The 25,298-nt window shown below is 34.0% G+C and overlaps 2 protein-coding genes across 5 annotated transcripts in view; one reads left to right on the top strand and one right to left on the bottom strand.

Annotated features, from left to right (window-relative positions):
* The window catches only part of LOC146397788 (uncharacterized), a 797,689-nt gene that overhangs the window by 567,434 nt on the left and 204,957 nt on the right, over nt 1-25,298 (bottom strand). The gene's annotated exons all lie outside the window — the stretch shown is intronic.
* Nucleotides 2,298-3,267, top strand: LOC100513311 (olfactory receptor 5K3-like). The gene has a single exon (XM_003132720.2). It carries the CDS (start codon nt 2,341-2,343, stop codon nt 3,265-3,267), a length of 927 nt encoding a protein of 308 aa, XP_003132768.2. The 5' UTR covers nt 2,298-2,340.

Raw genomic sequence — 25,298 nt, 5'->3', positions numbered from 1 at the left:
GGCTGGCCTATGCCACAGCAAAGCCAGATCTAGGATGCATTTGTGACAGACACCACAGCTCACAGCAATGACAGATCTTTAACTCACTGAAAGAGACCAGGTATCAAACCTGCACCTTCATGGATACTAGTCTGGCTATGTATCACTAAGCCACTGTGGGAACTCCTGGTATTTGCTTCTTCTAAGTGTTAGAAAAAACTAAAGCATAAAGGCAAGCTTACTTTTATTCATTACCATTTAATTTACTGTGATTACTTCAATATTACACAATTTCCTTACAAATGGACAAATAGTAGATGAGTCAATTGAGATAAAGATACCTAATTTTTAAAATTTATTTTTATATATACATATATGCGTAAGATTGAAATACATTTTGTATATAATATTGTGTAAGTTTAAGATACACAACATATTGACTTGAGGCATTTGTATTTGGCAATATGTTTACCAATGTAACATTAGTTAGCACTCTATCACATCACATAAATGTCATTTCTTTTTGTGGTGAGAATAACTGAGATGTACACTCATAGAAATTTTAATGATTATAAAATTATTTTTGTCTACACTCTATTATGCATTAGAACTTCAGGACTTATTTATCAGTTGCAAGTTTGTACTCTTAAACTACGTTTCTCTTATTCCCACAATACAATTTTCTGGTAACCACAACTTTATATTGTTTTCATGAGTTTCACTATTTAGATAAACAAAATACCATACTTTATTTCTCTTTTCCTGTCTGACTTATGACACTTAACATAATGTCCTCAAGTCCCATCCATGTTGTTACAAATGGCAGGATATTCCTTTCCAAAGTTAAAAAATATTACATTGTATTTATGTAACATACATTCTTAATAAATTCATTCTCTAATGGACATCTAGGTATTCCTGTATCTTGACTATTGTGAAAGGTGCTGAATTTAATACTGGAGTACATATATTTCTTTTGATAATTTGTTTTCATTTTCTTTGAGTATATAGTCAAAAGTGAGATTTAGGGATCATATTAAAGTTTTATTTTTAATTTTTTAAGAAACATCAGCATTGTTATATGTACAGATGAAACAATTCACATTCCCACCAAGAGTGTAAAAGCATTCCCTTTTCTGCACATCCTTGCCAGCTCGTAATCACTTGTGTTCTTGATGACAGGCATTCCTATAGGTGTAAATTGATATCACTTTGTTCTTTTGATTTGCATTTCTCTACTAATTAGTGATGTTGAACATATTTTCATGTGCTTGTTGAAATTTTATTGTTTTTGGAAAAATGTCTTTTTAATTCCTATGCATACAGCTATAAAAATACGTAACATAGATTATACATACGGCCTTCTAGATTGTGTTTGGTGTAGAAAACATGTTTGAGAATAGAAAAATGGATATCAGTGTATTCTGAGGCATTTAGTTAAAACTATATTAGTATTATATGTACATTATATATAATATATCATAAATTATAATATTATATGTTGTATATTATGCTTTGCATAAAGAATGGAAGGATTTAAATATCTGGGCAAAAATAAACAGGAATAATGGCATGATAGGTGTTTATAGAAATGTGTGTTTCACTGGGGAAAAAGATAAAGATGATAATCAATGCATATTTTATTCCTTAGCTCTCTAAGTTTACTTTTTAAAATTGAATCATGCTCTAACTAGTCATTAATTATTTTCACATAATTTCAAAGACATAAATTTACTATTTTGAATGTATGCTATTTTCAAGTATTCACACCACTGGGAGTATACATGAAAACACCTTGTGAAAATTCAATAAAATATATATAATAAAGGAAAATTGATTTAAAAGTTTTAATTTAAAAACTGAAACTAAATATATTTGGTAACACTGAAAAAATATAGGTACTCCAGACTTGTACACTACGCTAACAAAAATTCATAAAGACAAACCATTTTCACTGTGTACATCTTCCCTAGAATTACCAAAATAGTCTCACAAATCTTGAGGTTAAGAGTTGAGGTCATAAGAGCTGACATGTTAAGGAAATAAATGTCTGCCAGGAGTTGATGTACCTGTACTACAGAAACAGGAGGAAAAGACTAAAGAAAAATCTCTCCTTTTTATAAAAATAAAAATTGAAAAGGAAAATTATACACATTCTACTAATGAGATCCTGCTGTGTAGCACTGGGAACTATGTCACGGAGCATCATAATGTGAGAAAAAAGAACATATACATGTATGTGTAACTGGGTTACCATACTGCACAGTAGAAAAAATAAATAAATAAATAAATAAATTATAAACATTCTAAATTAAAATCTTATATCTTTCCATAATTCATGTCTCAACAGATAAGAAAGAGATGACTGGGAATAACCAATCCTTGACCACTGAGTTTACCCTCACAGGATTTACAGATCACCCAGACCTGAGGACTATTTTGTTTCTTGTGTTCCTTACCATCTATCTGATCACCATGGTGGGAAACCTTGGTCTGGTGGCACTGATATTCATAGAGCGTCATCTTCACACACCAATGTACATCTTTCTGGGTAACCTCGCTCTGATGGATTCCTGTTGTTCCAGTTCCATTACCCCCAAGATGTTACAGAACTTCTTCTCTAAGGACAGCATAATTTCCCTGTATGAATGCATGGCACAATTTTATTTTCTCTGCCTAGCTGAAAGTGCAGATTGCTTTCTCCTGGCAGCAATGGCCTATGATCGCTATGTAGCCATCTGCAATCCACTGCAGTACCACACCAGGATGTCAAAGAAACTCTGTATTCAGATGACCACAGGAGCCTACCTAGCTGGAAACCTGCATTCCGTTATTCATGTTGGGCTTCTGTTTAGGTTGACTTTCTGTGGGCCTCATCAAATCAATCACTTTTTTTGTGATGTTCTTCCATTATATAGACTCTCCTGTGTTGACCCTTATATCAATGAACTGATGATATTAATTTTGGCAGGGTTCATTCAAATCTTCACTATTACCACAGTAATAATCTCTTATCTTTTCATCCTTTTCATAATTTTCACAATGAAATCCAACAAGGGAAGAAGGAAAGCCTTATCTACTTGTGCATCCCACTTTCTCTCTGTCTCAATATTCTATGGTTCTCTTATCTTCATGTATGTTAGACCAAATTCAGTTAAAGAAGAAGAAAAAGAAAAACCTGTTGCTGTTTTTTATACTATAGTGATTCCATTGTTAAACCCTTTTATTTATAGCCTAAGAAATAAGGAAGTAATGACTGTTATGAAAAAAATGATGAAGATTTCCTAACATTCTGAAACAAATACCATGACATGTAGACAACTTTTTTCAAATTGATTAAACTTTTTTCAAAATTAAGGAATACTGATAAAATGGAATCTGGCCACTTTGTGTATAAAATACCTAATTATTAAGACACAACAGCGTATGTGTCAAACACACTTAGAAAAGAAAGATTCTGCTAAAATATATGCCAAATTCTAAGCTATGAGATTCCACTGGGGGTGAGCTAAATATTTAATCTTAAAGTCACAAATATGTGTTATGGTGTTTTGACATACACTAGTAACTATTTGTTTCAGAGTATAATGAGGTACAATTTTCAACAAATCCAAAAAACTCTAGAAAGAGAAGTCCTAACATGCAAAGGGAGCTTATTGTTAAGACTTTTGGCAAATCTCTGGGATCCCAAGATATAAATTTAGAGAGTCCCCACAGTTTTAGTTCCTAAATATCAATCTTTTCTTTTTCAATTTATTTTTTTATTATCTAAGTATAGTGTGTTTACAATATTGTATTACTTTTAGTTGTTTAGCACTGTGATTCAGTATTTTTACAGAGTATAGTCCACTGAAATTTATTACAAGAAAATGGTTATAATTATGTGGTCTATATCAAATGCTAATCCAGTCTGAAGCAATTGTGTGTGACAGAAGTAAAGCCTATATTTCAATTAGATTATCAATTTTGATTGTTCAAGAGAATGTCTGAATATGAATTCATGCGGAATACATATTCTCTGATCAAGAACATTTTCCTCTTTAATGTTAGATATTTTCTCTAAGTTCTCTGAAATAGAGTCTCTGTACACTGGCAATTTATCAACTGTAGTTTATAATGATGTTAGGTATATTGACATCTCTAAAGATATAATATTTGTGTTTGGTTATCCATTTATATGACAGTGTAATTCCTTAATATATTGTCAATAAACCATTTTTTCTGACATTACTACTTTTATTGCTTGTTATTAGGAGTACCACTAACCTGGACTGATTCTAATGTAAAACAATGATATACGCATGGCATTAACCAAAACCTTGAGGTGTTGATCAAGCAAAAATGAGGTAAAAATTAGTAAAAATTCTAAATGCCTAAGCAAAAGTGTTTATTGATCCTTACATGTGCAAATATAAAGGAAAAATTTACTGAGAACCTACCTATTATCCAGTATAATTGGTTACACACTAGTTAGATCTTTCACATATTTTACCTAGCAATCAGTTACAGGTGATTTTTTTGCTTCTCCTCAGTAAAAAATCTCATACTTGAGTTCATAGCAAGGAGCTTTTCCAAGTTAATCCAGGTTCTAGGATTTAGCAAGAATTTGAATCAATACTATCTTTTCCCCTTGCTAGGGAGTTCAGAACACGAAGATGTTTGTCAGCTGGGGGTATTCAGTTATTAAGGAGCATCAGAAGTAAACTATGCCTTAAAAATGGAGGAAATTTTCATATTTAGAGAAAAATAGGACTGAATACAACCAAAGTCAATGTTTATGGAAATTAGTATGGCACTGGGAATGGGGATGAGGGAGGTAAACCATGGGACAGAGTCAGACAGCTGACAAAACCACTGGTGAGAGCTGCTGGTAAATGTGGGGAAAAGTAGGGAAGCAGGTTGGGTTACTGAGAATCTTAAAAGCCACCCTAAGGAATCTGATTTTATCTTAGAGCCATCAGCTATGCCTTCAAGGAGCGGAGTAGTATGATTTTATCTTTCATAAATCTGACCTTGAAACTGATTGTAAAGAGAGCCAAAGCAAGGACTTCAGTCATTCATACAGTAGATGATAACAGACTGGAGAAGAGGAGAGGAGAGTACAGATATGAGCAACATATAAAGAAAAAAATAGTAAGTTGTAAAAACTGTTGAATAATAAAATGAAGGCCTGTCATATTTCTGTGAGTTTCAAACAAGTCATAACTGATTTCATATCACTAACACTTTAAAAAGCACCTGGCATACTTGGCCATTCAATAAACATCTCCTTTATTATGTTTTTAATAGAATTACATACATTAATATGTTAATAGGCTAATTATTTTATTTCTAATGAATTAATAAATAAATCCATTTAAAATTATTGGTTTTATTTTCTAGCATTATAAATACTGATAGATAGAATCCAGACAAACAAAGCTCTTTAGGTTCCTAACATATTTTATGAGCAAACAGGTACCTTTAGGAAGTTACTCTCATGGCTCAGCGGAAACAAATCTGACTAGCATCCATGAGGAAGCAAGTTCAACCCCCGGCCCTGCTCAGTGGGTTAAGGATCCAGCAATGCCATGAGCTGTGGTATAGGTCACAGATGTGGCTCAGATCCCACATTGCTGTAAATATACTGTAGGCCAGTGGTTATAGCTCTGATTTGAACCCTAGCCTGAGAAACTCCATATGCCACAGGTGTGGCCCTAAAAAAGACAAAAAACAAAAACAAAAACAAAAACAACCCCCCCAGGTATCTATAGCACAAAAATTTTGAGACTCTGAATTACATGGATGCTGTGTGTTCTGTATTCACTCTCTATTTTAGTGAACATGTTTAGTTACTAGACTTGGGTGCATTGATTTTTGTCTCCTTTTCTAATGGGGCCAAATTTTTGTTACATGTTTTTGCACAATTCAAACATAAACCTTAGTGACAGTGAATCCCAGAAGTCTATAAGGGGAGGATGATATGACTTATTTGGAGACAATGAGACAATTTGGGTGATCTTCTAAAAGTTTCTGGGGAATATATGTCCTTTATTTTAAAAGACATCCACAAAATAATTACTGTTTCTCCCTCTGAATGTCATGGTGTCTGGATATGAAATCTTGCACTGTTTTGCCATCAAGAAGGAAACCAATATCGAGATGAAATAAATATACAGTGAAGGATATCACTATGATAATCACAGAGAAAAGACCAAGGATCACTAGAATAAATGCTCCCTCTGGTTGTAAAAGTCAATAAACCTTCTTAGTGTTTACGTTTGTTTGGAAAAGATGCTTTACTTGAAACAGAATAAATACTAATATATTAACGTCTCTTGCCTAATTTTTATAGTTATACTATCTCATAAATTATCTTTAGACATTCTTTAGCATACAAATAAATTTTCAGCATTATTCATTTAATGATTCAGCACATCTATTAAATCTTTTATTTTTTGGTACTAAATTTTAATTCCCATCTATTTTCCCATTCCCTTTATATTACCTGAAAATATCTCTGATATCATGTATGAATAAACCTCAGTCATCCTAGTATACTATCCATATTTTAATTAGGCATTTTTCCTTCAAGCTTCTAGGCTGTCATCACATGCTTCCATTGGACTGCTTCTTTTCCTCCGTTGTGTCATTTACCATAATCCTACTTATCCTGAAAAGTTCATCTGACCTGACATTTACAATAAAGAATCTTTTTTCTTCCACATCTCCATTCGCTTCCTTCACTATGTTTCTATATAGCACTTTTATTATACTTTTTTAATATCATAGGCTGGATTGCCTTTTAATTACCAACATAAGTGTCATTCTCCCTACTAGATTAAGAGCTTCTTATCAGGAACCATTTGTAAAATATAAGTGTTTTCCCTGTGGTGATTCTACACACCATCTCTTCTAGCACATTTTATATTGTAAATATTTGATTAAGTTTAAACAGAACTGATAATTTAAATATCAATTCAGTGTATACTGTGAATCTAGCTCTGTTTGTTGTAAGGAGCCCAAAATGCCTGTGACATGATCCGTCACTTATATTAAGCTAATACTTTTACAATCAACACATAAAAATTAACACATGATAAAGTGAGAAATGTATTATAGCAGGTAATTATTAGGACAATAAGGAGAAGCAAAATCAATTTAATTTAAAGGATCTAGGGATACCCCCATGGAGGTCTTATTTGAGAATAAGAAGGAGTAGATTGGGATGAAAATAGAGGCTGAAAAGGGTGTTTCTGTTGAAGGAAATGTTATGAGTAAATTAATGAAGCAAGTGCACAAAGGAATAGTGAAGGAATAAACATGGCCAAGGGTCATGTCCTGAGGTAATAAGAAGAAATCAAGGTCACATGTAAAATATAGACAGACAGTAGAGCACCTGGAATACCAAAATCCAAAAATGGATTTGTCTGAAAACTATGAAGGACAATTTCAAATTATTGAGCAGGAGTGTATAATTTTTTTTCTTTCATATGAAAACAATTCCTTGATTATTGATTATTGTAAATTGACATGTATTACCAAGGTCATAAATACAGAATGAACATAGTGGAAAAAGGCTTTCCCTTCTAATCCTATGTGCTAATGGTGGGAGCAGGGAAGAGAGTGACTAGATATAAATGTACTAATAAATAAATATGTAGAGTATGCTGAAAAGTGATTAGTGGAATGAAGTGGACAAAAACAAAGTAAAAAAAGACAGAGGCAGCTGGGGAAATCTGAAGAGTAAGGAGAACAATCTAGGTAATCCATATATTATACTAACTAATATCAGAATTTCCAATGATATCTTGCAAAAATCAACTCACTGGTGGCACTGTGATAAACCTATCACAATTTCTAGTCTGCTCACAAAATTTTAAATCTCTTCCATAAACCATGTTAATTACTCCAGTTAAAAAAATTATTTCCTATTCAGATGGCTATCATGCTGAATAATACAGAACTTTAAAATGAGTTCAGTTACATAATAATCAGCGAGTGATAATCAAATATTCTTCAGTACCTTAGTGAAGGTAATTTGCTCTGACCTCATCATCTCACAGGGCATCCTTATGTGCATTGGAAACTTAATCTACAGAAATATACTGATGTCAGTGCAGGGATATTCCTTAGGATTTCATGGAAAATTTTAACTTCTTATTTTAAGGAAATAATTATCAACTCTAAACTATTTGTTTTTGCCCATATTTTCATTATTTTAATTCCAACTGGTTTGGAGACTAAGGTTTATATTCTGAAATTCTATGAGATTCAACACCATAAAGCAAACACGAGGTGTTACAAAACTTTTTTCAGCGAAATCTAGGTAAGGGAAGTATTCCAATTTTTTAATTTTAATATTAGCATCCATTGATATTTATTTATCTAAAGTATTTTGCTGTTGTTAGTTTTCAACTACTCAGTAATATTTCTACCTCTTTTCAAAGTGAAGGATATGGAAAAACTAGAATGATATTCAAACTGCAAAGTTCTCTGAACTTGCTTGACTACCAGTTAGACTTACAACACACGTATGAACAAAAAGTGTATGAAATAATTCAGGAACTTGATTAATGGAAAAATTAAGTGGTTAACATTTAATATTTTAAACAAATAAAATGTTTAGCCAGGGTCTTTATCTTAATGTTATGGAAAATAAAACATATTCAACATGGAATTCATATAAGACAAATCACTCAATATTCCTAGTAAATCATTAAATGATAAGAGATAGCCACTTAAAATTGTTCTCAAAAACATATTCATATTTAAAGGTTTTTCTTTGTTTCTAAATTTTAGGAAAGTATAAAAGTAACCTTACTTTTATTTATTAGCTTTGAATCTACTGTGATATACTTCAGAAAAATCTTAATTTCCTTAGAAACATAAAAATATATCAGTCAACTCAATAAGAGATACATACATTTTTCTAATACATACATTACTGAAATATATTTGATATATAAAACTGCATAAGTGTAAGGTTTTATTACATGTTGATTTGATACAATGGTAAATGGTAATATAGTTGCAATTGCAGCATTAGTTAGCAACCTATCACATCATGTAACTGTCATTTCTTTCTTGTAGTGGGAATAATTGGGATCTAGTCTCTTAACAGTTTTGATGAATATAGTTAACATATTATTTATATTCACCACAGTGTTCATGAGATCTTCCTGACTTGTCTACTAGTTGCAAGTATGTACCCACAAACACTATCTCTATTTCCCCACCCCCAGTGCTCCTGGTAACCACTATTTAATCTATTTTTATGAGTCTGGCTTTTTCAGATGCACAGCTTTTGTCTTCTTCTGACTTATCACACTTATCACAATGTCTCCAGGGTCAATCCATTTTGTTGCAAATGGTTGCATATCCTTTTTTCTCAAGGCTGAATGTCATTCACTTTTATCCATTCATCTTTTGGTGGTACTTTGGTGTTGTTATATCTTGGCTACTATACATAATTGTGCTACAACAGGAGTCCATATAACCCTATGATAATTTGTTTTCATTTACTTTGAGTATATACATAGAAGTCTAATTGCAGGATCACATGATAGTTCTAATTTTAATTATTTCAGGAAACTCCATATTGGCATGTACCATGACTGAACCAATTTATATTCCCACTAAGAGTTCTCCCCACATTCTCTATAATCCACATTCTAGACAATACTATTACGGTAACTCTTGTCTCCTTGATGACAGTCGTTCTGACATGTGTGAGGTAATATCTCATGGTTTTGATTTGCATTTCTCTAATGATTAGTGATGTTGAAGATCTTTTCATTTTTCTGTTGGCCATCTGGATGTCTTTTGTAAAAACATCTATTTAGTTCCTCTGTACATTTTTTAATATGAATGTTTGTGATTTTTTTCATTGAGTTGTATGTGTTCTTAGATATTTTGGATATTAACCTTATTTTTTTAAATGATGAGTTTTGATAATTCTTTTAGTAGAATATTTTTCAAAATTAACAGACTCGGAATTCCCATAGTGGTTAGTGAACCTGAGTAGCATCCATGAGGATTCAGGTTTGATCCCTGGCCTCACTTAGTGGGGTTAAGGATCTGGCATTGCCATGAGCTGTGATGTAGGTCACAGATGTGGCTCAGATCCCACATTTCTGTGGCTCAGGCATAGGCCAGCAGCTACAGATCCGATTAGACCCGTAGCCTTGGAACCACCATATGCCGCAGGTACAGCCCTAAAAGGACCAAAAAAAAAAAATTAACAGACTCACATTGTGGAAGTAGTCACCAAGCATCAACAAAAGGATCACCAAAGAAGTCATTAAGGATCATTGGTCAGACCCTGAAAATAAGTTTACCCAGCCCAGGTCAGTGGGATATAGGTAGGACTGGGATCAATATGCTTATCCCCCATACCACTGTACAGCTATTATAAGAAGTATAAGTTATAGCTAAATGTCTAATATGCAATAAAGAAATTATGTGTACATAGGGAAAAAATGCAATGTACGTTAGATATAAGCCATTGTAGATTGTGTTGGGTATATAAGACATGCTGGAAAGTCTAGAAAGTGGAAATTAATATGGCCAGAGGCATTTAGTTAGCTTTATTAAGTAGTATTATATATAAACTATGCTTTGGAAAAAGGAAAAAAGGTATAGATATTTGAGCAAAATTCAACAGGAATTTTGAAGAGAGTCAATGTTTATGAAAATGGGTATGACACTGGGAAAGGGACAAAGAGGCAATAATAAAATGAATATTTTATTTATCTCTCTGAGTTTATTGTCTTTAAAATTGAGCAGTACTCTCATTAATCCTTAGTAGTCTTCAAATAATTTTTAAGATATAAATTAAACATATCTATTTATGATATTTTAAAACATTCACCCCATTGGGAGAGTATATGAGAAGATTCTGTTCAATGAAAAAAATGTGTGTGTGTGTATATATATATATATATATATATATATGTATATACGATTTTAAATTTATTTTAAGGATCTCCAATATAAAAATTGAAACTAAAATTGTATGGGCACAGTGAAGCAAATATGAGTATTTAGACTTATACACTGTAATTGTATAAATTCATAAAGATAAACCTTTGCCAATGTAGGCATCCCCTCTGTAATTATCAAAATAGCCTTTTGTGAATTTTGAGTTTCAGATTTAAGGTCATAGAAACTGACATGTTATGGGAATGATTGTCCTCTAGGAGTTTGTGTGCTTATATCACAACACAGTAGGAGTTTGCCCAAGTTCATCTAAGTCATTGGACTGAGATAGAATGTGAATCAATATTGCCTTTTCCCTCACAAGCATAGGAGTTTGGAAAGTGGAGATCTTTGTAACCTAGGACATTTAGAGCTTAAATAGCATTAGAAGTAAGTATGCCTTTAAATATGGGGAATATTAAATATTTTTAATATTTGGAGGAAAAACAGGAATGGGTATGACCGGAGTCAATGTTTATGGAAATGAGTGTGGAACTAAGAATGGGGATGAGAGAGGTGAATCATGGGATGGAGTCAGAAAGCTGGTGGTGAATATGAGGGGAAAAAAATAAAAGTAGAAGAGGACCAAATTACTGAGGATCTTAAATGCCACCCTAAGGAATCTGAATCTATCTTAGAAACATCAAATATTGATGTCTTCCTGGAGCAGAGAAATATGATTGTACATTTTAGGAAACTGATCTTGCAGTTGATTGTTAAGAGACCTGAAGCAAGGAGAGTAACTTCAATCATTTGTACATTATATGAAGAGACCTGAAACTGAAGGGAGACCTGAAACTCTAAAAAGGGAGCACACTCTACATAGTAAGTTGAACCTGTTAGAAAATATTATATAATTAAGGCCTATGTTCTTCCCTTAGAAAACATGTCATAAGTGATTTAATATTACCCATAATTAATAAGACTGACATATTTGGCCATTCAATAAACATTCCTTTATTAAATATTTTTTTCTCATTTGCAATGGGTCCCTGTTTTTTGTCCTTTAATCTACTGATTTGGTGCTTTATATAAATATCTTTTTGAAAGTAAAATTAAACTTTTATTATTAGAATAAATTTCACATGGTTATAATGTATGTCATTTTGATATGTCTGTATTTGGTTTGGTAGTCTTTTATTGAACACATTGCAAGTATATTTGTAACACAAATTGATCAATAGTTTTCTCATGATATATGTCTGGTTTGGTTCTCAGAATAATTTTGGCCTCATTGAACTAATAGAGACATATTTCTTCCCCTTAATATTTCAAGAGTTTGTAAAGCATTGGTGTCCAATCCTCTTAAATGTTTTTGGAATTCAACACCAAAGCCCTTTAGGCTTGGGCATTTTTATTTGGATTATTTTCTAAAATACAAATTCAATCTCTATTATGATTTTCTATTTCTTCCTAAATCAATTTTGGTAATTTGTATATTTCAAGTTATGTGTACATTTTATCATAGTGGTCTACTTTGTTGACATAGAATTATTCATAGCAGTAAACAATTTATTTTCTATAAACTGACAGAATAAATGACTGACATTTCGTAATTTTATAATTTAAGTTCTTTCTTTCATTGGTCAGCTAAGGGTTTGTCAGTTTTGTTAATCTTTCAAAGGACAAACTTGCATATGTTAATATTTCCTATTGCTCTTGCATTCTTTGTTCCATTAACACATTCTCTAACATTTATTATTTCTTTTTCATTTTTGCTTTGGTCTTAGTTTGCTCTTCTATTCCTTAGTGGAAAGAGTACTTTTAATCATTGCTTTAGTTCCATTCAACAAATTTAGGTTTATTTTCTCTTAATTTCTATTATCTAAGAGGATTTTCTACTTTTCCTGTGATTTTTTTTTTTTGTGAACCAAATTTATTACTTAGGTATAATCTCTCTCTCTCTCTCTATATATATATATAGAGAGAGAGAGAGAGTACCACACTTGCAGGTATATGGAGGTTCCTAGGCTAGGTGTCAAATCAGAGCTACAGCTGCTTGCCTAGGCCACAGCCACATCAACATGGGATCTGAGCTGTCTCTGTGACCTACACCAGAGCTCATGGCAATGCCAGACCCTTAACCCACTGAAAGAGGCCAGGGATCAAACCCGCAACCTCATGGTTCCTAGTTGGATTTGTTTATGCTGTGCCATAACAGGAACCCCTCCACATATTTTTGAGCTTCTCAGGTTTTTTTTTTTTTTTTTTTTTTTTAGGGCTGCCCCTGCGGCATATGGAGGTTCCCAGGCTAGGGGTCTAATCGGAGCTGTAGCTGCTGGTCTCTGCCACAGCCACAGCAATGCCAGATCAGAGACGTTTCTGTGAGCTGCACCACAGCTCATGGCAATGCTGGATCCTTAACCCACTGAGCAAGGCCAGGGATCACACCCAAAACCTCATGGTTCCTAGTTGGATTCATTTCCACTGTGCCACGAGGGGAACTCCTTGAGCTTCTCAAGTTTTGGAACCGTTTTTATTATAAATGGATGCTGGAATTTTTGAAATGGTATAATTTGCTTTGATTATTTGAAATGATCAAATGAGACTTCATTTTAATATTCTTATTTTTTTCTATTATAGTTGATTTACAATATTCTGTCAACTATTGCCATACAGCAAAGTGAGCCACATACACACACACACACACACACATATTATTTTTCTCATGTTAGCCTCCATCGTGTTCCATCACAAGTGACTAGATATAGTTCTCTGTGCTATACAGGAGGTTCTCATTGCTTCTCCATTCCAAATGCAACAATGTGCATCTATTAACCCCAAATTCCCAGTCCAACTCACAACTCCCCTTTGGCAACTACATGTCTGTTCTCCAGGTCCATGCGTCTATTTCTTTTCTGTAGATAGGTTCATTTGTGCCATATATTAGATTCCAGATATAAGTGATATCATGTGGTATTTGTCTTTCTCTTTCTGACTTAGTTCACTTAATATGAGAGTCTCTAGTTTCATCCATGTTGCTGCAAATGGCATTATTTTATTCTTTCTTATGGCTGAGTAGTATTCCAAGGTGTATATATACCACACCTTCTTAATCCATTCATGTGTCAGTGGACATTTAGGTTGTATCCATTCCTTGGCTATTGTGAATAGTGCTGCAATGAACATACAGGTGCATTTATTTTTTTCAAGGAAAGTTTTGTCCAGATATATGCCCAAGAGTGTGATTGTTGGTCACATGATCTACATTTACTTTCCCGAGGTACTCCCATATCCTTTTTCCACAGCAGTTTTACCAATTTTCATTCCCATCAACAGTGAAAGAGGGTACCCTTTTCTCCACACACTCTCCAGCATTTGCTTGTTGATTTGTTAATGACGGCCATTCTCACTTGTGTGAGGTGGCACCTCATAGCAGTTTTGGTTTACATTTCTCTAATAATTAGTGATGTTGAGCATTTTTTCATTTGTGAAATGTACTTTTGCCCCTCTATCTTCAATTCAAATGGCCTAAGTGGAAAGCAGGGTTTCAGTTGGGCATCCCTGTCATATGTATACCTCAAGAATTTACAATTCTTTTAATTATAATAGTTTTACTTATGAAAAAATATTCTAAGAATCACCTAGAATAATGAATACTTGCTGAACTTTTAAAAATATTTTAGAGAGTGAAAACAAAGCAATATCATAGATTGTCAAAATATGCAAAAGATATAAGAAACTAAATAAATATATACGAATAAACACAAACTACTTAAAAGTTCAGAATATAATAAAGAGATAATTTCAAAATCAATAAGCATATGATTATGTTTGTAAAGCCATCCTTTTACTGAGAATGAGTGGATCTTGATTCACATCTTATCCCAAAATATGTATACTATGCCCTAAAAATGTAACAATCAATACCAAGTATAAATAGTAGAAGAACTACTCTTGAGAAAAGAAAGATATATTACCAAAAAACCAAATCTAGAAATTATATAAATATAATAAATGATGTATATTATTCTCCTGACCATCACCTGTTTGACCTCAACCCATTCCCCAATTTCCTCACCTGTGTGATGTTTTACACACAGTGAACACTATAAACTCTATTTGTGAGAATCCTTTACAAATGGCTTCTGGCAGTATTTGGAAAATGTGATGCATTGATAATTAACTTGAGAGTGGCAGGAAAGAAACCATAATATTTCTCCCCACTTTCACTATTACAGGCAGTATCTCCAGTACAGGCTGCATCTCCTTACTAAACCCAGCTCCTGCAGAAAAGCTGCTCATGTGGTTCTATGAACACCAATTATGCCTGGAGAAGTTTCCTACCCTTAGTAATCTCTGGGTTGCCTTACTATTCCCTATTTGACTTTTTGCTTTTATAACCCCTTGGGACTCTTTACTAAACTAAATTTTCTTTTTAACTAAAATGCAATATCTGTTTTCCTGAGTTGATCCTCTTACAATGACTATGTAAAATGTCAATACTTTTACAAAAAAATTAAACAAACAAAACAGCAGAGATAACACCCAAATAAAAAATAAAAGATATTTAAGATCTCTTAAAGATGGAAAGGAAAAAATTACCACTTTTACTGCATAAGGAGCTTTTATAAATTCATTATAAAAATGCAAATATTTGAATAGAAGGAGCAGTAGACAAAAAACAAATTATATGTTCAATAAGTTTAAAAATCTGTATTTAACATTGTAAATTTAAATTCATAAAATTAAAACAATGAGGTTTTATTTTACTTTCAGTGGGTGATACAGAAGAAGAACTATTCAATTGGCATGTATTAAAAAAAGAGTCACTTTGTTAGGAGAATAATGGAGCAGGTACACTGCCCAAATTTCTACAATCTTTGAAGAAGACAATTCAACAAAATAGATCAAAACCCTTCCTAACACTGGACTGATCCAGACAGTCCTACTGTAATGTAACAGAGATCAAGAATATTTTTAACTATTATTTAGTAGCTTGTTTATAATTTTTAAATGGAATTAAGCAAAAATATTCACCAAAAAGATGTACATAAAGCTTCATTGACACACAGAAAACATCTAGAAAAAAAAAACTAGAGAAAGGAATCAAAGAATGTCACAGAACTGAACTAATCCAGAGCTGTGAGCTACTCCACAGCTTCAGCAATGCTAGATCCTTTCATCCACTGTGCCAGGCCTAGGATCACACCCACACTTCCACAGTGACCCGAGCCACTGCAGTAAAAATTCTTATCCCATTGCAGCAACTCCAAAGGCAATATTGAGAAAGAAGTTGATACTACAATAATCAAAGAGTATGAAAATGGTATAAAAGCAGATACAAAGATCAATGGCACAGAAAAGAGGGTTCAGAAACAAACCAATGCATATACAGTTAATTAATTTACAACAAATTTATCCAAAAATATAGTGGGGAAAGAACAGTCTTTTAAAAAAAGGGGGAAACTGGAAAGCCACATGCAAAAGAATGAAAGAAAATCACTTTCTTATACCATATACAAAAATTAACTCAAACTGGATCAAAAAATATAATACTTGAAACTATACATCTCATAGATGAAAACATAAGTGGTAAGCTCTGGACATAAATCTTGATGATTATTTGGATTTTATACCAAAAGCAAAAATAAACAGGATGAATTATAATAAATTTAAAAGCTTTTGCACAGCAAGCCATAAGCAAAGTGAAAAGACAACCAACCCACAGAATGGGAGATATTCATTATAAATGATGCAACTGACAATGGATTAATCTCCAAAATATAAAAACAGCTTACACAGTTCAATATAAAAAGAAATCCAATAAAAATGGGCAGAAGGTCTAAAGAGACATATTCCCAAAAAGATGTACAGATGGCCAAAACACCCATGAAGAGATGCTGTAACGTCACTAATTATTAGAGAAAAGAAAATCAAAACTACCATGAAATATCACCTCATACTGGTCAGGATGGCCATCATCAAGATGTCTACAAAATATAAATGCTAGAGAAGGTATGGAGAAACAAACTTATCCTTACCAAAGTGGAAAGGGAGAAGGAAGAATAAATTAGGAGCTTGGTAGTAACTTGTATGCTCTAATATGTATAAACATAAATGCTAGAAAGGGTGTCTTTTGGTAAGGATGTAAATTGGCACAGCCTGCATGAAGAACAGTATGGAGGTTCCTCAAAAACTAAAAGTAGAGCTACCACATAATCCAACAATCCCACTCCTGGACATGTATCTGGAGAAAACCATGTTTCAGAAAGATATATGCACCTCAGTGTTCACTGTGGCACTATTTACAATAGCCAAGACATGGAAGCAACCTAAATATCCCTCAACAGAGGAATGGATAAAGAAGATGTACTAGATATATATAATGGAATAGTTCTCAGCCATCAAAAAGAATGAAATAATGTAATTTGGAGCAACATAGATGAACCTCAAGATTATCACACTAAGGGAAGTCAGACAAAAACAACTATCATTTGATATCACTTATGTGTGGAATCTAATAAAAATGATACAAATGAACTTAGTTACAAAAGAGAAACAGACTCACAGACATAGAAACAAACATGGTTACCAAAGGGAATAGTGGGGAAGAGGAGATAAATTAGGAGGCTGGGATTAACATTTACAACTACTATATATAAAATAGATAATCCACAAGGACCTACTGTATAGCACAAGGAACTCTACTTAATACTTTGCAATAACTTATATGGGAAAATAATCTGAAAAATAATAGATCTATGTATAATTAAATTGCCTTGTTGTACACCTGAACCTAATACAACATTGTAAATCAACTATACTCCAATACAAAACAAAAATTAGAAAATTAGAATTTAAAATGATATAAAAACACAGATACTTTTAGAAGAGACGGAGCAAGGTATGCCAATTGTGGGAATGTTGAGAACATCCAGAGGGAACAGTCTGTGAAATGGCCATAAGATTAGTGTGGAGGATTGGGGTAGAGAGTGGAAAGAACAGCAAGATTGGTTAGGGAATGGTGAGAGAAGAGGGAGAGGTAAAGTGACCAAAGCAGAGAGTGAAAAAATAAACGGGGAACATACATAACAGATACTGATAGGCCCTGTTAATGAATGTTCATGTATACCAGGTTTTTTCTCCCAGTGGATGGTTATGATATTGCAGGGGTTCAAACAGTTGAATTATGCGAATCAATTTTCAGTTTAATGTCAACTCTTCTTTTGGTGAAAGAAAATAGAGAAATATGAAAAACCAGTAATCCATGGAAAAATGATAGAAGTTAAGACAGAAGGGTAGCAATAAGAGTGACTTTTACAAAGCTCAATTTAAAAGGTTAAATGTCCATTGACAGAGGAATGGATAAAGGTGTGGTTCATATATAGATTGGAATATTATTTGGCCATATAAAAAGGATGAAATAGGCCATTTATAGCAGTACGGATGGACCTAGAGATTATCATATTAAACAAAATCAGATAAAGACAAATATCATATGATCATATGATATCACTTATATGTGTAATGTAATAAAAATTATACAGATGAACTTATTTGCAAAACAGAAACAGGCTCTTTGGCATAGAAAACAATCTTATGGTTACCAAGAGGGAAATGTTGGAGGGGAGGTGCAAATTGGGTGTTAAGATTAACAAATACAGAGGGCAGGATCAAGATGCTGGAGGAGTAAGACGTAGAGCTCACCTTTTCCTACAAACACATCAAAAAACCATGCACATATAGAATGATTCACACAGAACATTACTGAACGTTGGCATAAGGATTTAAAACTCCAAAAAAGGGCAAGAAACCCTCTATATAACTGGGTAGAACAACAAGGGAAAAAGGAGAGAGAGAGAGAGAAGGGAGAAAAAAAGGATTCAGGATGGGACCAGCAATTCTGAGAGGGAGCTGTGAAAGAGGAAAGGAACCAACACACTGGGAAGCCACCCGACAGGGAGATCAACTGAGTCAGAGACCTCAGAGAAAAGAGCAGCAGTCACGCTGAGAGAAAGTAGAGAGAGAATCTCAAGAACCATCTATAGCACCACCAATGGACAACACAGCCTGAGATGATCAGGTGGGGATGGGCACTGAGAATCAGGCTCTGGAGGTCAGTTCCAGGGAGAGGAGCAGTGTTGGCTCTGTAGAGACAGCCTAAGGGGCTAGGTAGCAGTGCACCATGGGCTCAGGATCAGAGCACCACAGCTAAGAGAATCCAGGAGGAGAAACAAGGTGCCATTGTTGGTGAGGGCTAGAGGAGGAGCAAGGAACTGCCACAGGAATATATTTCTCTATGAATGCCCAGGCTCTCAGGTGGTGGGGAGTCACCTGTGTAAGCTACAGATGGCAAGGCCCCACTTGTATGGGTTATAGGCAGCAGGGTGACTCTTGGGTGAGTTATGGACAGCATGGACAAACCACCATAGACATCTCAGACTCTAGAGGTGGGCATGGCCTGCCACCACCAAAGGTCCTTGAACAGGCACCATCTATGGCCCCCGTCATCTCGGGTTGGTACAGAGTAGGACACCGCTACCAAATGCTACCCATTGCTGCTCTCACTCCCATAGGAATGAACATGCTCTGCTGCTGCAACTGACAGCTGTTCTGGGCACCACCTAAACCTACCTGAGGGTCACTTCCACTTTCCAGGGCTCCACAAAGAGGAGAAGCCTGCACCACCTCCCCATAGGTGCTTTGTTGCGAGACATATTTTTATAATATTTTCTTAGCCTCTTTGCTGAAAACTTCATCTTGTCCTTCCTTACATTGTCCTGTCCTCCTGCTTGAGAAACAGTCACGGAGATGGTAAATGACTTGAGGATTCTCTGAAATACTATGCATAGATAGATAACTCAAATGCTAATGATTCTTAAATGCCTATAGTTTAGAGTAAAAAGTTTAACCATTTACCAGCTAAGTGACTTAAAATAATAAAAAAAAATCCCTATATCCTGCACCTACAACCTCCTTTTTGCTTGACGTAATCCTCAAGAGCACAATAAAAGCAGTGTGGTTTCTTGAGGAAGGGCTCTTGGTCCCTGAGACCTTGAGTCCCCCAGTTCCCACCTTTACTTAAGATAAATGTCTCTGTGTCTTGTTTTATGTTAACTTTTTTTTCCTTAAGCTCCATAGCACCCATTCTTCAGTCCCATCCTGCTGAGCTGGTCTCGGCAGTCCTTGCCACTGTCAAGGGCCTAGCAGCTACTAGCTACTCACCCTGCCCATTGCCTCAATCTCCCTGGCAGCATGCACAGGCTATATACCAGCAAGGGGATAACAGCCTGCACACACAGTGGAAAGACACAGCAAGTATCCAAACAAAAAGCAGCCCTCACACCAAAAAATAAGAGAGTAAGTCTTCTAAAACTACCCATGGGTTCTATTGCATATGAATAGCCCTCCAAGAACAGTCGTTGTTTCCCCTAAAGTCAGAGTATAAAAAATATATATAAGCAAAATCAAAGACTCTCAGGATCCATTCCCAGTTAAAATAACAGGAGAATTCCCCTGAAGGAGCAAACAGTGAAACAGACCTCTATATTCTAAAAGACAACAGGTTCAAAAAGGAGATTGTGAAAATACTGAAGGAATTAAGGATGAATATGAAGGAATTAAAGCAGATGTGAACAGTAAGGCAGATTACTTTCAAAGGGAACTAAAAAATACAATGAGGAGCCAAGAAAAAATTATAAAATTCATTTGCAAGCTGAGTTAAAGGCACTGAGGAGCAATATGAATAATGCAGAGAAAGGAATAAGTGACTTGGATGATAGAATAATGGAAATCACCCAAGCAGGAAAGCAGACAGAAAAACAAATGAATATGTAAAAGCAAGATAAGAGGTCTATTGGATAATATAAAGCAGGCTAATCTAGCATAATAAGAATTCTAGGAGAGAAAAAATAAAAGGGGATTTAAAATATATTTGAAAAAATTATGGCTGAAAACTTTCCAAATCTAAAGGCAACAGATATAAAGATAGAGGAAGCACAGAGGACATCAGACAAGGTGAACCAAAACAGACCCACACTAAGACATATAAGAAAATGGCAAATATTAAAAATTAGGTGAGGATTCTAAAGGTAGCAAGAGAAAAACAGAGTTAATTATAAGGGAACCTACATAAGGCTATTAGCTGATTTCTCTATGGAAATTCTACAGCCAGAGACAGTGGCAAGATATATTCAAAGTTCTAAAAGGGAAAAATTTGTATCCTAGAAAACTCTACCCAGCAATCTTATCATTTTAAATAGAAGGAGAAATAAAGAAATTTTCCTACAATCAAAAACTGTAAGAATACAGCAATACTGAACACATTCTAAAAGAAATACTGAAAAGTCTCTTCTAAATTGGAAAGAATTAAGAAGCTGTATGATGGAAGAAATCAAAATTGGAAAATAATCACTTAAATAAGGCAGAATATAGACCTAAAAGGAAAAAAAACTATTGTTAAAGTGATGATAAACACAGGAACAGCAAAAAGGATATAAATGAAGATGATTATAAAAAAGATATGAAAATCACAAAATGTTTGGAAGGAAGGTAAGAAAATCTAGACTCATTTTATTTTGTTTTTTGAAGGCATTTGAGCCCATATAACTATGAGGATAAAGCAAGAAGATATAGGAAGGGCAAAATACAAATCAAAATATTTGAAAAACAGGGCAAATACAAATCAAAACCAAGTATACATTCACAGAAACTGAAACTAAGGAGACACAAGCATAAAATAAAAGTAAATCATCCAATCAAACAAGAAATGAACAAAGGAGAAACACAGAAACAATTGGAAGACAAGATTTAGGATGACAATGAATACATATCTATCAATAATCAGCTTAAATATAAATGCAGTGAATGTTCCAATCAAAACAAACAGAGTGGCAGACTGGAATAAACACAAGAGCCTACAATATGCTGCCCAAAATAGACTCACCTTAGGGCAAAGGACACATATAAATTAAAAGTGAGGTGATGGAAAAAGATATTTCATGTGAATGAAAAAGACAGGAAAGCAAGAGTCTCAATATGCATATCAGACAAAATAATCTTTTAAACAAAGCCATAAAGAAAAACGAAGAAGGGCAGTATTCAATGATAAAAAGATCAATTCAAGAAAAGGATAACAAACTTGTCAAAATATATGCCCTAATATAGGAGCACCCAAATATATACAACAACACTAATGGACAAAAAAGGAGAAATTGATGGGAATTCAATAATAGTAGCTTTTAAACCCCACTCCTATCAATGGAAAGATCCCCTAGACATAAAATCAGTTAAGTCAACAGAGATCCTAAATGACACAAGAGAAAAGTTACTTAATTGATATTTTCAGGGCATAAAATCCAAAGAAATCAGAATATACATTGTTTTCAAGTGCACACATAACATTCTCAAGGATTGACCACATACTGGGGCCCAAAACTAACCTCAACAAATTTAAGACCAGAGAAATTATTTCAAGCATCTTCTGTGGCCACAATGGTAAGAAACAAGAAATCAACAAAGAGGAAAAGAAATGAGAAAAAACTGACTACATGGAGATTAGACATGTTACTATAAAACCAGTGGGTCAACAATGAAATCAAAAGGGAAATTTAAAAATCTCTCAAGACAAATGGCAATGAAAACAAAACCATTCAAAATCTAATGTCCATCGACAGATGATTGGATTCGGAATATGTGGTATATATACACAATGGAATACTACTCAGCCATATAAAAGAATGACATAATGCCATTTGCAGCAACATGGATGGAACTAGAGAATCTCATACTGAGTGAAATGAGCCAGAAAGACAAACTCCATATGATATCACTTATAACTGGAATCTAATATCCAGCACAAATGAACATCTCCTCAGAAAAGAAAATCATGGACTTGGAGAAAAGACTTGTGGCTGCCTGATGTGAGGGGGAGGGAGTGGGAGGGATCGGGAGCTTGGGCTTATCAGACACAACTTAGAATAGATACACAAGGAGATCCTACTGAATAGCATTGAGGACTTTGTCTAGATACTCATGTTGCAACAGAACAAAGGGTAGGGGAAAAAATGTAATTGTAATGTATACATGTAAGGATAACCTGACCCCCTTGCTGTACAGTGGGAAAATAAAAAAATTTTTTTTAAAAAAAGAAAAATCTATGGGATGTGCAAAAGCAGTTCTGAGAGGAAGTTCATAGTGATATAGGCCTTCCTTAGAAAAGAAGAAAAATCTCAAATTAACAACAACCTACCACCCAAAAGAATTATAAAAAGAAGAACAAATAAAACTTAAAGTCAAAAGAAGTAAGGAAATCATAAAAATCAGAGAGGAAATCAATAAAATAGACATTCAAAAAACCTTAGGAAAAAAAAATCCATAAAACCAAGATCTCATTCTTTGGAAAAGACATATGCACCCCTATGTTCATTATAGCACAATTCACAATAGTCAAGTTATGGAAACAACCTAAATATTCAACAACAGATGAATGGATTAAGAAGATATGGTGTCTATACACAAACTACTCAGCCATAAAAAAGAACAAAATAATTCCAATTACATTAACATGGATGGATCTAGAGATTCTCACACTAAGTGAAGCTCAAAAAAGAAAGACAAATACCATATGATATCACATATATGGAATCTAATATATGGCAAAAAATAAAGCAATCTACAGAAAAGAAACAAACTCATGGACATAGAGGAAAAGACCCATGATTTCCAAGGGGGTGGGGGCGTGATTGGGATGGACTGGGAGTTTGGCGTTAGTTGATGCAAACTATTTCATTGGGAATGGACAAGCAATGAGATCCAACTGTATAGCAAAGGGAACTATATCTAATCACTTGTGATGGAACATGATGGAGGATAATGTGAGAAAAAGAATTTGTATATGTATAACTGGATCACTGTGCTGTACTGCAGAAACTGACAGAACATTATAAATCAACTATAATAAAAAATTAAAAGATTAACACATACATAATATTTAATATAAAATAAGTAAATAAGGACTAATGTTAGCACAGGGAATATTCAGTAATAATCCATACAGGAAAAAAATCTGAAAAAGAACGGATATATGTATAACTGAATCATGTTCCTATACACCTAAAACAAATACAACATTGTAAATCAACTATACTCCAACATAAAATAAATGCATGAATATATACATACATAAGTAAAAGATACCTTATGATACAGAACCAAGAACTAATGACATTTTAGGGTCCTACCCTATGTCCCACACGGGAATGAAAAGATATATGATTGCACCGCTTAGTAGAAACTTGTAATTATCTATTAGGGGAAAAATAAACATATAGAAAATAATATTGATAATCCCCCAAAACCTCCCCTGACACCTTACAAAAGGTCAATTCTTTGTGTTAAGAGAGGGAATGTGTAGAAAACTGATGATAATATTTTTGTGTTATATTACTGCTGTTGATCACTGTATTCATAGCTTGATTTCCTGTGCCAGTAACCAGAATGTTAACAATGTTCAAACAGTTCATTCTCTGGAATATACATATTTTTCCTTATTTAGGCTAGGTCTTGGACATGGGTAGATATCAGATTGCAGCAGGTGATGAAAAATTTAAAAAATACTCAAAAAAAAGCCACTGTTTACCCTGCAGCTTGGATGGGCTGGAGAGCCTGTCCCTGTTTTGGAAAGCAATAAAAACTTTCATTCTTCCCCATTTGAGTAGATGTATCTGTGTATTAGATCTTTTCAACTGTGTCAGATATTAAGAAATATTTAGAAATAAATTCAAACAAGTTCTGGAAATGCTGGAACACAGCACTAAGCTAGGATCTGAATAATGTACCATATACCATCACATTTGTTTTCTGAATGCAAGGTGATAATTATTTAATAATAGCGTTAGCAGGAGTAATATTTTATACCATTAATACATTAACTTAAAATGTTAATACCATTTCATTATTAAGTCATTCATAGATTCTATTTTCATATTTTATAATATATATAGTACTTTAGCATAGTGGTACATTTACCTAATTGTAGGTAAAAACGTATATATTTAAAACATATCTGGGGAGGGGATTAAGATGGCGGAATAGAAGGACTGGAACTCAACTTCTCTCCGAAAAACTACAAAATTCACCACTAAAGACTGAGCACACTTCACCAAAATGGACCAGAAACCTTGAAAAAGATACCCTACTCCAGAAGAAAAAGAGGAGGCTACATCAAGAGGTAGGAGGGGCGATTTCATGATACAAACGACCCCATACCTCCTGGGTGGGAAGCTTCACAGACTGGAAACAAACTGGTTCACAGAAACTCACCTATAGGAGTGAGAGTTCTGAGTTTCACATCAGACTCTCATGTGTGGGGATCTGTCATGGGGAGAAAGAGCCCCAGAGCATCTGGCATTGAAGGC

Source organism: Sus scrofa, chromosome 13, assembly GCF_054392235.1.
Source record: "Sus scrofa isolate SSC_HxYL_T2T_F1_AM1 chromosome 13, Sscrofa_HxYL_maternal_Yorkshire_Landrace_v2.0, whole genome shotgun sequence".
Classification (NCBI taxonomy): Eukaryota; Metazoa; Chordata; class Mammalia; order Artiodactyla; family Suidae; genus Sus; species Sus scrofa.
Note: the sequence above shows the minus strand (reverse complement) of the source record. Positions and strands in the feature narration are given on the sequence as shown.